The sequence below is a fragment of the Talaromyces stipitatus genome, genomic scaffold, assembly GCF_000003125.1.
Source record: "Talaromyces stipitatus ATCC 10500 scf_1105507295549 genomic scaffold, whole genome shotgun sequence".
Classification (NCBI taxonomy): Eukaryota; Fungi; Ascomycota; class Eurotiomycetes; order Eurotiales; family Trichocomaceae; genus Talaromyces; species Talaromyces stipitatus.
The window spans coordinates 3,738,393-3,750,353 of NW_002990117.1; the positions used below are offsets into that span (position 1 = coordinate 3,738,393).

General features: G+C 46.3%; 5 protein-coding genes across 5 annotated transcripts; 2 read left to right on the forward strand and 3 right to left on the reverse strand.

Moving 5' to 3' along the window:
* Window positions 1-708: 708 nt before the first annotated feature.
* Window positions 709-2,516, forward strand: TSTA_022290 (extracellular rhamnogalacturonase, putative). The gene is made up of 5 exons (XM_002484364.1): window positions 709-1,293; window positions 1,342-1,632; window positions 1,688-1,751; window positions 1,806-1,828; window positions 1,912-2,516. The coding sequence occupies exons 1-5, from the start codon at window positions 825-827 to the stop codon at window positions 2,406-2,408; spliced, it is 1,344 nt and encodes a 447-aa protein (XP_002484409.1). The 5' UTR covers window positions 709-824; the 3' UTR covers window positions 2,409-2,516.
* A 1,883-nt stretch (window positions 2,517-4,399) lies between these two features.
* Window positions 4,400-6,221, reverse strand: TSTA_022300 (arginine permease, putative; the record flags this gene model as incomplete). The annotated part of the gene is made up of 4 exons (XM_002484365.1): window positions 4,400-4,574; window positions 4,629-4,740; window positions 4,813-5,989; window positions 6,051-6,221. 4 exons carry the CDS (start codon window positions 6,219-6,221, stop codon window positions 4,400-4,402), a joined length of 1,635 nt encoding a protein of 544 aa, XP_002484410.1.
* A 321-nt stretch (window positions 6,222-6,542) lies between these two features.
* TSTA_022310 (diaminopropionate ammonia-lyase, putative) lies at window positions 6,543-8,822 on the reverse strand (the record flags this gene model as incomplete). Its single annotated transcript, XM_002484366.1, has 1 exon — window positions 6,543-8,822. The coding sequence occupies one exon, from the start codon at window positions 8,820-8,822 to the stop codon at window positions 6,543-6,545; it is 2,280 nt and encodes a 759-aa protein (XP_002484411.1).
* Window positions 8,823-9,174: 352 nt separating this feature from the next.
* On the forward strand, window positions 9,175-9,956 carry TSTA_022320 (YjgH family protein; the record flags this gene model as incomplete). Its single annotated transcript, XM_002484367.1, has 2 exons — window positions 9,175-9,207; window positions 9,411-9,956. The coding sequence occupies 2 exons, from the start codon at window positions 9,175-9,177 to the stop codon at window positions 9,954-9,956; spliced, it is 579 nt and encodes a 192-aa protein (XP_002484412.1).
* A 112-nt stretch (window positions 9,957-10,068) lies between these two features.
* On the reverse strand, window positions 10,069-11,892 carry TSTA_022330 (homeobox and C2H2 transcription factor, putative; the record flags this gene model as incomplete). The annotated part of the gene is made up of 2 exons (XM_002484368.1): window positions 10,069-10,612; window positions 10,649-11,892. The coding sequence occupies 2 exons, from the start codon at window positions 11,890-11,892 to the stop codon at window positions 10,069-10,071; spliced, it is 1,788 nt and encodes a 595-aa protein (XP_002484413.1).
* Window positions 11,893-11,961: the final 69 nt, after the last annotated feature.

Here is an 11,961-nt window from a genome sequence, read left to right on the forward strand (position 1 = left end):
CAGATCGGATGTACGATACGAATGCAATTGGATGCCCAAGGGTAAATTTAAGCACAGGTAAAGAATGTTGTAGGTCTAACCTTGTACTGGCGAGAATTCTATAAAGATGCTCCATACAAAAGAATCACCACTCTCTATCAACATATAGAATCCGCTGTGGTGTAGGAGATATGCTTCGGTGAAACATCAACAATAATGCGCCTTGAATTTCCCATGAATGAGGTTAGAGCCTCCGGAGCCAAAAGCTTAGTTGTGGTCTTAAGCTTAGATTCATGAATGACTGATGTCTGTTGAAACATATTATTCGCCAAGAGGGGAGGGAACGATACTCCGCAATTATAAACAAGCCCATCAATCGGAGTCTCCAGCAAGTTTCAATGTCTCATACCGAATCCTTGAATCCCGTGCGGCATGATTAGTTTTCTCGCCATTTGTTGCATGGATAAGCCATTTGAAGCCGGCCGCATGAAATTGTGTATATCAATCTGCGATGTAAGTTGATTTCTTATGCTACAGGGGCGCCGTCAACATAGGGCTGGGCTATATTTACTGGTCGTATAAATCTATTTTCTCCCCTTTTTCAAGAATACTGACAATAATTAGCAGAAGCCAAGACGGAGAAAAAAACCTCCTGTGTCAGGTTAATTTAACCGAGATACAATGTCGCCAATAAGTATAACTACTATCAAACTATACACCAACCGAAGTTAAAAGAAAAAAAAAAGTTACCCTGGAGTTCTGACGCTTCAGATGAGCTCGGAAATACCCAGATAGTGTCCGCCTCTTTCTCCGGATTGTTTGCTACAAATAAGCAGTAAAACACGATGCATATCCCAAGTGTCATTCTCGCGTTGAGTTGTTTCTCCGTTGCACTCGGCCAACTGGCAGATACGTCTGCTTACCCAGTCGGCCCTTTAACTTCAACCGCCCAAAAATGGGCAACAAAGGTCTGTGACATTACCAAATACGGAGCAGTAGCTGATGGCAAGACCGACGCTGGCCCAGCCATTCTTGCAGCCTTCAAGGCTTGTGCTTCGGGTGGTGTGGTTAATATTCCACTGGGAACTTTTGCTATGGAAACCTGGGTAACATTGAACGGAGGTAATGCGTGGGCCATTAACTTGGAGGGAACCATTGTCCGCACTGGTACTGCAGGAGGAAATATGATTTACATTGAACACAGTACCGACTTTGAAATTTATTCTTCCCGCGGTACTGGTGCGATCCAAGGATACGGGTATCAATTCCACGAGCAAGGACAGTACGGTCCGCGTCTTTTACGTCTTCATGATGGTAAGTGAATAAAAATCTCCAGGAAAAGCTTTAGCTAATATATATTAGTGACAAACTTCGCGATTCATGACATCGCACTTGTCGACTCACCGGCCTTTCACTTAACTCTTGACACTTGCAATCAAGGCGAAGTATACAATATGATCATTCGAGGCGGAAACAGAGGTGGCCTTGATGGTATAGACTTGTGGGGATTTGACATCTGGGTGCATGATGTAGAAGTCACCAACAAGGACGAATGTGTAACCGTGAAAAACCCGTCGAACCACATTCAGGTCGAAAATATCTACTGCAACTGGTCTGGCGGTTGTGGTATGGGCTCATTGGGCGCTGATACCAGTAAGTTAGTCTAAACCACAAGGAATAAAAGGAAGAACTAACAATAGGATCAAAGATATCTCCAAGGTTCTCTACAATAATATTTATACTGTGAATTCTAATCAGATGTTCATGTTCAAGTGAGTCTCCTCTTCAATATATTTCTGTAAATACAAGTCTAACTTTCACAAAAGGAGTAATGGCGGATCAGGAGAAGGTAAGCATATCACATAGTGGTTTTGTGTATCGCTATACCTAGGTGCTCCAACACAGGATCACTAATTTACCATTGCCACACAGTCAGTCAGGTCACACTCCAAAACTTCATTGGCCACCAGAACGCATACTCGCTTTACCTTAATTCATACTGGTCCGACCAGACCTCGGCAGGCGGAGACGGCATTCTCTACAACTCCATCACATTCAACAACTGGAAAGGAACATGTGCAAATGGCGCTCAGCGACCTCCACTGTATATCTTGTGCCCTTCGACAAACCCCTGCACCAATATAAATATTGAGAACTTCAACATGTGGACTGAGTCAGGCAATACCGAGTACTACAAGTGTGCTGATGCTTGGGGCTCGGGTTATTGTCTCCATGGAGGAACACAGCACACAAAGTATGGAACTGTCACTTCCACAGTCACGGCCGCCCCTCCAGGATACTCCGCTCCAACAATGCCTGGGCAGCTCAATGCTGGATTAGGAATTACCACGTCTATTGCGATCCCGACTGTTCCGAATTCCTTCTTCCCGGGTGCTACACCGGCCACACGCAGAGTGTATGGCAGCTAGACCAGTAACTGGGGTGGCTGGAAGTACTAATGGTGACTAGTACTGATAATCTCTGTATGTGTAAATATTAAGAGAAATATCCGACAGCCTATGTGATTCTTACGATTACTACTAATTAAAATCATATTATTGCAACTCACTATAATACAAGCAGAAGTTAATCCCATCGGAGCGTCCTGAGCTCTCTTCCTCCTGTCTGTCGAAAGTAAAGAACTCATGACTTGAATCAAGATAGAATGCTCAATATGTGCACCAGTCAAGCAAGAGGCCATTTGCTTATTCACTTTTCAAGGTCTAACAGAAACATGAACGCGGAGAAAGCCACTATCATAATACTGCTCAGACAAGATGTTGCTATCTGGGCACCACCTCCTGACGAATGAGTCTGGCTCAGCGTTGTTGTTGGGATTGCGGATGCAATAGAAGCTCTACTTGTAGGTTGCTGTGTTGAAGACTGTGTCGCCAATGCACTCTGGGGTACACTGGTGACTGTGCCACTCGAGATCCTCAAATTTGCAGAGGTTATGATGAAAACGGCATCAGCCACGAAGGAGCTAATGATTGATTGGTATACCAGTTGTTCGTGAATAACATCATTGACATAGGGGGTTGGAACGGCTGATAGCCAAACAGGGAGCGACTGTGTATTGATACCACCATATCTTGAACAATACAAAGAGGCGCTTACAGAGGAAGGAAAAAAATCCGCAGCTGATGAAAATGCAGCGTTCGTTATTGATAATGTGGAATTTTGATTGAAACTGTTGTAGACAGATAATATGGCTTGATTGAGCTCATCTGATTTTTCTGCTGAGATATGCGCAAGCCCATCCCGCAGAGGGCATGAGAATCTTATAGTACCATTAATTAGCATTCTCATTTTTTTTAATCGTTCGATGTAGAAGGGGCATACCCTAAAGATTGTGTCTGCGCATTTATGACGGCGGCAACGAAGAGCAGCTGGAGAAGAATGGGGACTAAATTCTTCATGACAACTCGTCGGTGATTTTCTAAAGGATGAATGCTTTTATTAGCAGAAAGGATGAGATTAGCCGTAGAAAGGTGAAGGATCTACATGAATGGAGCTTTTGAGCCTTGGTAAATTCAGGGACCTAGCTCTAATCGAACGAACAACGAGATCTTGGCACTTGAGGAGAATACGTACATGATGACTGGATGCAGTTGTGTGGTTGATTGGTGAAAACAATTGGGTTGCTTAAGTATACCTCGACTAGTGTGACTGTGAGGCTTAAGACTAACACCGTTTGAGACTCAAGGTTATATTTGACGTTTTCCGAAGCTGCGAACGGCGATAGTCTCGATTGGAGAGTAGTATCAGACCGTGGGTACACAGTACGTACCGGTACATATCTACGCCTGAATTGGGCAGAGGCGTTTCCCTTGTTTATCTGTAGGAACCTGGAATCTAAGCATGCTTCGATGTAGGCACGTAGTTCGGATGCACCTAGTGCCCCATGTCTGTCAACTTTCACACTAGGAATAAGACAGGAAAGGAAATGCTAGATTTACATGCAACTTCCAGATTGTATATGCGTATCAATGGCGCCAATAGATGTGCACATTTCATGGCCTATTGATACACATGCATATGAGCCGTGGTTCGATGAAATACAAGGAGAAGTTGAAGATATTTGATACATTAGAAAGTCTCGCTAGAACTTGATTACTCGCAAACTTGACTTCTCACATTTGTCCGACTGCTAACACGTGAAGACAGTGGTGGGTGGCCTGTTGCGAGTTGTTGACTGCGTTAGGTGCCATTGGGCTTTCGGTCTCCGTAAAACTCCCAGCGTGTTTGATCGGACACGAGGCTTCAAGCAAGGTAGGGTGGATATTTACACCTGGGAAGAATATATATTCGTACTCGGCAGGTCCCTAGACAGGTTTGGAATGGAACGGTTTGCCTTAGACATAGTAAGATCCTTTGTAAGTTTGATTTGATGGTCTTTAAATCTGACACCATTGGAGCATCACCATAAAAAATTCCATCGTTTCCACCAAACCTCCTTAAGTATCGGGACATTTTCCGGATCATTTTGTGCTTCATCTAAAGCTTGAGCAATGGGGATATCGCTCAAAGAGACATATTTTGTTCGCCGGATCAACTTGTAGCCAGCAAAAACCACAAGTACCAACGGTATGTCCCTATGTTAGGAGTCAACACAAGTGCATGACAGCATGAGGACAAGGTAGACTCACAAATAGCTTGACACAAAACTAGAAGGTTCCCAGTTTCCGGAGGTGAATACTGCAAAACCTCCTGTCAAGAGGATAATTATGCACGATACAAGTGCGAACCACGATCCATAAGCTAGAATCAATGCCAACTGTCAATATCCACCACGGCAATAACCATCAGAATACAAGGTTGTTCAAAACTTACGTGTCCATGAGTTGTGCCAGGGCAAGGCATGAAGGGGGTAACCCTGCTTTTTCAGTGCTTGGATCAGACGTATATGGTTTAAAGCGACCGTAATCCAACTGATCAGCACACCAGCTGCAGTCAAATCGACCAGCCAGAAGAAGACCGTTAGAGCGTCGTTAGACACGCACATGTAGGCCAAAAACGAGAAGGCCATCTGCACGGCCACACACATATAGGGGATTCCGTATCGCGTAGTCCGAAGGAAGAATTTTGGGGCATGTCCCTTGAGTGCAAGGCCATACAAGGTACGTGTTCCCGCAAGAATAGCTTGGTTTGACGCAGACCACGCAGATGTCAATACCACTGCATTGACAATGGATGGGATTGCTTTGATTCCAGCGTCGCTAGCTGCAATGACAAAGGGACTCTGCGCGGCTGTTCCCGATTCATTACTGAGTCGCTCATCATCACTGGATACTAGCATTCCAACGACTAGAATAGCAAGGATGTAAAATATGGTGACCCGAGCGAATACACGCTTGCAGGCTTTGGGAATATTGTGGCGCGGATTCCTGGTTTCGGCAGCGGCCATGGCCAGGGACTCGACACCTGCAAATGAGTAAACAGCGTTTGACATGACAGCCCAGAAGCCCAAGAACCGTCCCCATGAACCTTGGGCAATGTATTCGACGAACGGACCCGGTGTTTTCCAAAAGTGAAAGCCTAGTCTGGGCTTACCAGGAACACCGCCCAAATCAATGACGAGCCCCATGATCACGATACCGACAACGAGCAGGATCTTGAGAATGGCGAAGAAAAACTCTACCTCACCGTATACGCCAATAAAAATAATTGCCACCAAGATTGAGAGCACGATAAGTATCGTAACCCACACGGCTGGATTGATGGTGTCGTTCCAATACTGGATGAGAACAACGCCGGCTGAGATTTCGCTAGGAACGGACAAGAAATTCCCATACACGACATTCCATCCGATAGCAAAGGCCATAGCTGGGTCCACAAGAATCTCCGAATGGCGTACAAAGGATCCGGTGACAGGAAAGAGCGCGGTAACTTCTCCCAAGGCAAACTGAATGGCACACACGATAGCGCCGACGAAGAGATAGCCCAAAAGAGCCCCCAATGGTCCTCCCGTTGCGATCGAGCCACCTAGGCCAAGGAAAAGACCTGTTCCCTGGAAGCACACAGATATGTTAGGATTTCTAGATGTTTACAAATTGATGAGGGTGTCGTACAATAGCTCCGGCAATCGCAATCATCTGCACATGTCTCTGCTTCAACCCCCGCGCCAGATCTTTCCGTTCATGATCATCGACAAACCGCACATCTTCGTTGTAGACATGATGCGACGCAACGGTTGACGTTCCCCCGTACGCCAAGTTCTTGACATCGCCGAACTCTGCCATTATGGCAGCTGGTAGATGTCGTTTCAATCTCTGAGAAGCAAAGATGGAACGCTGAGCATATCACAAGAGAAAAAGAGCCATGGCGAGACATCTCCAGAGTTCGTACTATAGAAAGATAAGAAGTGGATCACCGACAAAAGGTTACACCCTCTTCTCTCTGGAGGCAAAAAAAAAGTAAAGAGAAAATCACGCCATTATCGCGCTCCCGCTTGTAATTCCCTCTACCGGCTTAGAGTATTTTTGTTGTCTTTTAATCTAATTGATTTCCGTGCATTTTCCTACTCCGTATTTCAACATCTCAAGGAACCAATACCGATGAGGTTATCCACAAAACTCAGCCACCAGTGAATTAATCATCTTTTCGGTCTTACGAATACTCTCCACATCCACCCACTCCTCAGCACCGTGAGCCCCTTGGCCGATCGGACCAAAGACAACTGTGGGAATCCCATTTGCAGCGAGTAACGCTGCATCGCACCAGAATGCGAGTCCTGTAGGGGTCACGATTTCCTCACAGGCGGTTTGGGCTGCTTTTACGGCTAAGCGCTCGAAGGGGTGCCCACTATCCAGCTTGTAAGCCGGCCGAGAGAAAGCCACGCGAGGCCTGTTAAATCTGAACTGTGGCTCTTTCTCTGCAATTTCTGCCAACAAGCGATCTATGTCTATGGTTATAGATTCAACGCTTTGTCCAGGCACAGTGCGAAACTCGATTTGAAGACTGCAGGTCTCCGGATACGTGGAAAGCTCTAGACCCCCTTTGATTATCCCACAGTGGAGCGATGCTGGCCCAAGAAACTCATCAGATGGAAGTGTTTTGCTGTAGCCGCGTAACGCCTTTAACAACAAACCAGTATTGAGGATGGCGTCCACTCCATTTGCGGTATCTGACCCATGAGCGGCATGGCCGAGCACTTCTATCTCCAGCCATAAAAACCCTTTGTGCCCTGTACCGAGTGCGCCGAGTGGCAACATCGTGCATTCCATCACAATAGCTCCATCAACACGCAGTCCGGCGGCAAGAACCTCCTCGGTACCCTTAGACCGATCTTCCTCGTCAGCGACAGCGGCCAAAATGACGCTTCCCTTCAGAGTCAATCTGGAAGCCTTTAAGAGGGCGGTCATGGCGGCGGCCAGCCCAGATTTCATGTCAAGGCACCCCCTGCCGGTTATTACTTCTCGACCATCTCTAATAACGAGATCACCGCTTAATGGCCTTAAGGAATAACTCGATAGGCCGACAGTATCCATATGACCATTAAGCATCAGGTTCGAGCCTCCCCCTCGCCCTGAGGCAATTCCAACAACTGAAGGACGACCCGGGGTCGATTCAAAACGGCGGGTTTCTATATCCCTGTGCTGTAACCAGGCTTCAATGAAATTCGCTATCTGGGTTTCGCCAGTACCTTTAGAAGACGACAGAGTAGGATTGGTTGACTCGATTCGGGTCAGTAAACGAGTCAATTCTACGGGATCATCGGTTGAAACATCGAGGGGAAAGTTATATGGACGCTCGCCCTCGGTATTCAAAAGGACAATTACCGATTCAAGATTGAGCCCAAGCTTTGCCCGGTCCTCCAGATTTAGACGTCGCAACGCTGCCACTCCAGTGGCACCGCATGGGCCGGAAGATACACCGTGGAACCTTAGATATTGAACAGCTCGGTGAACTTCATAATCTGAAACTGTCAAACTCGCGTCAACAAGGTGAATTAGATCTTGCCATGCGGCATGAGACACCGTCCCACAGTTCATTCCAGTCATAATGGTGTTTGAGGTTGATATCTTTTCTGCATTCTTAGTTTGGAAGCTCTTGTAGAAGCAAGCAGCTGTGTCTGGCTCCACGGTGACAACTTTTGTCGCATCAGTTGTACTTGATGTCTTATAATGCTGTACACACGCATGGGCTAGCGACCCGACGCCTACTGGGCTTACGACGACGCTGCCGCTCAGTCCGAGAAGTTGCAAGTCGTGGTCAATCTCTTCAAATATTGTTGAATAACCTTGTGTGATAGCAGCTGGAATATTCTCATACCCCGGGAAAGAGGTATCTTGAATGAGAACTCCATTTGTGGTAGCCTTGGCTGCTTTCGCAGCTGCTTGTACTGCACCGTCGTAATCACCGTCATATATAATTATTCGAGCTCCTTCATTGCATATCAACTGCTTCGCATGGTTTTCTATGTTTAATGGGACATAGACGCATGCTTGTAATGATAGCAGTTGGGCCATGCGTGCCACTGCTCGTCCATGATTACCATCTGTAGCAGCAAAAAGCTTCAAATTGCATTTTGCCGCCTCTTTTGACACATATTCAAGGCTAGAGTCTTCCGGAAGATTCAATACTGATCGTATCGCGGTGAAGGTGCCCCATGACGCTCCCAGTATCTTGAACGACGGAAGACCAAACCGACTACTCTCGTCTTTAACCAGTACATTCTTCACGTTGAGTTCTCGAGCCAAGCCAGGTAGATCTATGAGTCTGGTTGGTGCATAATTTGGAAGACGGCCGTGAAACTCTTTCACTCTGCTCGGATTAAGATGTGCTGGCCTCTTCGAAATGGTACTCTCTTGGAAGAGGACGGGCCTTCGATTAGCAGACATTGGGAGTTTATCGTAGAGAAATATTGTTCTCTCCCAGTAATCATTTAACACACGCAAACTCAGAACCAATAGAACTCAGAGCTTGATATATGTTGTGATTTGACGCTGCTTCTCATCTAAGCCGCGAGCTGTAATGGGAGGGCGCACATCTTGTCGGATTGGTGGGTTAACTCCAGTCCAACCCTGAAAAATTGTTTACAAGAATGGTAAAATAAGAAGTGACTAGCAAGATTGTGTCTGTCTCCCTTCTGCCCGTACATCAGGTTCCAAAGCCAGGTTTATATAGATATGTTTGCCAAGATGTGTAACAACTAACAGACTTGGGGTTCTCACTGTTCCAAGGAATACAGCCATGACGTTTCAAGTCGAGTTTGAGGTGCACCAGGTGAAGTTTTATATGTTTGAGGATGGCCTATGGATTCTATACCTTGTTGGAAATCCAGATTATCTGACACATCTATCTACACAACCCTAACCCTGAGAAGTTACAATATGGTTGCATGTGGAGTTGTGGAATGAGTCATAGAATGGAAATCTCTCCCTCCTCTATTTTCTATCTTATCAATTCATAGAATTGGAAGATGACAGCATACTTTTGCATTTGCTTGTACCCAATCTTGGAGTCCGATTTTCCTGCCAGGTGCTGAGATACGAAAGCTTTACCAATTCAAAATCTTCAGAAGTCGCTACATCCAAATGTCTGTTGCAATCCAAAAGCAATTCTATGGCACTAACTCCCCATGGGAGCTCAGTATCGGCCATTATCGAGCAGTTCGCCATGGCCAATTGATCTACGTTTCTGGCTCTACAGCAGCTGATCCTGATTCATCCCCAAATGCACCGGGAGTTCTCTTCCCTGGCGACGCACGAAAACAGGCCCTTTATACATTCGGAAAAATTATTGACGCCATCAAAGCATTAGGAGGTAGAGGTGCAGAAAGTATTGTGCGCACTAGGATGTTCGTCCGGCGACAGGAAGATTGTTCTCCTGTCTCGGAGGCTTTCAGAGATATTCTTGGGAGAGATAATGGGAGTGGTATTGGTACAGCGGCAACGATGGTGATTGTCGCCGGGTTCTGCGATCCAAACATGCTTGTGGAGATTGAATGTGATGCGGTCGCGGATGCTGAATGACGACTGGTTGTCGGATATTTGTTAGTTTGGGGTTTCTGTATGAGTGGCTATAAGAACTTCCCAAACGTGTTATCCAACATATAAAGTAACCCCTTCCCTATATGTTATACGATTACTGGACAATATATTCTTTGAACCAAAATTCCAACGTGCTTTGTGCATCCGCAAAGTAGTCAGATCGAGCAGAGGGCAGTATAGCGCGTTTCAATGACTGCGTCGTAGCCGCATCAAATCCCCAATCTCCCATCCATTGATTCATTTGAGAGCCTTCCTTGAAATGACGCACTAAATGATCCGTACGTTGGTTCCATGTGGTGAATGTTTCGGCGCAAAAGCCGCACCGACTGTTAAGAGTTGTTCGGCGAGTACGACGAAGGTGGAGACTTTGACCAGCCCAACTATCGCAGCTGTGGAACTTCTTCAAGTGCTGCCATAAGTGATCTTTGCGAGCAAACATCCTCTCTCCAAGTGGTCGTTCAAAGCACGATTCGAAATCGTGTGAAGCGATGTGTTCTTCTGAGGGAAGGTCAACCCCACAGTAATTGCACTGCTGGTTGATAGAGCCAAATTTCCACACTGTAGCATTCTGCGGCTCGCAGACCCACGTATCAAGTTGAATGTGAATAGATACCTCATGCCGACTCCAGTCAGACTTTCTTTTGAAGGAACTCGTACAGAAGGTACACTGATACCTCGGAGAAGCGGACCGATCGGAAAATTTCGTTCTTGTCGGGATCTTACTAGGAGTCGAACCGGGTCTTATTACTTCGTGACTGTCCGCGGATAAGAAAGTGTCAACAGATGAGATAGACTCTGATGAATCCGAGTACGCGATCGAGGATGCGAAAGTAGAAGAAGAATGGCTGTCATATGAGTTGGAAATTTTCTGTCGATCAGTATTTGGACTGGACGAAGAAATATAGGATATCTTTGGCTGTGAGATTGCTGCCTGTTTGATCAACTCGAGGGGTGCATGGTCATCTTCAGGAGGTGAGCTGCGCCATCGTTGAAAAGGGGTCAAACCTGACAAGACTGATTGAGGCATCGGCGAGCCGGACCGGTGAATAGTAGACTTGCGACTTTTATCAGCGATCCTTTGTCGCCTTCTCGCGTTGATAAACCAGTTTTGTGTTTGCGTCCTTGTAAGACCGGACTCGCGTGCTAACTCGTTTTTTTCTTCCTCTGTGGGGTAAGGATGATCTGAATGGGCGAAAAACCATTGTCGCAAGGCCTTTGTCTGGCCTCGCATGCGAGAGCTTGTTCTTTTAGGAAGCAGAGAATATTGCTTTGCTGATTGCTGGCATTGACTTGCATCTTCCGGCTTGTTGACTAGATCTGAAGACATTTGCAAGGATCTAGCACTGGCGAGATCCGCTTCGGTTATACCATGAAGACCCCCGACGACTGGATGGTGTGTTTCAAAGTCACAAGGATGTCGTTTGATTCTCTCTGCTAAACTGCAACTCCTAAATAACGCAACGCAACTAGAACATGCGGCGATTGGATTAGGGTTTGCTTTTGTAGTACGAATGACCAAACATTGTAGGCGATGCTTTTTGCAGTACTCGCACGGCACAGGAGGTCGATATCCGTTCGTTCTCAGATCTAGAGTGTGGCTGTCCAAAAATTCGTTATTTGGCTCCACGATGGCTTCTTGATTGTGAGGTGCGTTCTGATGAGTGATGGAGTGTAACGCTTCCGGACAGACATCCAGAGAGTCCATGGGGAGTATCTCATTAGTACTAGGTATTGTAGTGCTTGAGAATTCCATATCGTTCACAAAGACCATGTCATTTTCCAATCCAGCATCACCTGGAGGCCAATCATTGATATCATCTCTCTGAATGCCGGACGGATGAGCGGAGTATATTGAGAGGTCCTGCGTCCAATCGAAACTTTCTAGGTCGAGGAATCCGGAGATATCGCCCACCGACATAGCTAACCACGGCCAAACTCCCGTAGAATAAGTGATCCCGAATATGTGTTTATCGTGCTGTTCAGAAGC

What these genes read in the sequence shown, in the direction of transcription:
- TSTA_022290 (XM_002484364.1), top strand. Translation starts at nt 825, where the DNA reads ATGCATATCCCAAGTGTCATTCTCGCGTTGAGTTGTTTCTCCGTTGCA. An exon ending in TCTTTTACGTCTTCATGATG is followed by an intron (nt 1,294 to 1,341) that starts GTAAGTGAATAA and finishes AATATATATTAG; the next exon opens with TGACAAACTTCGCGATTCAT. An exon ending in AATCAGATGTTCATGTTCAA is followed by an intron (nt 1,752 to 1,805) that starts GTGAGTCTCCTC and finishes CTTTCACAAAAG; the next exon opens with GAGTAATGGCGGATCAGGAG.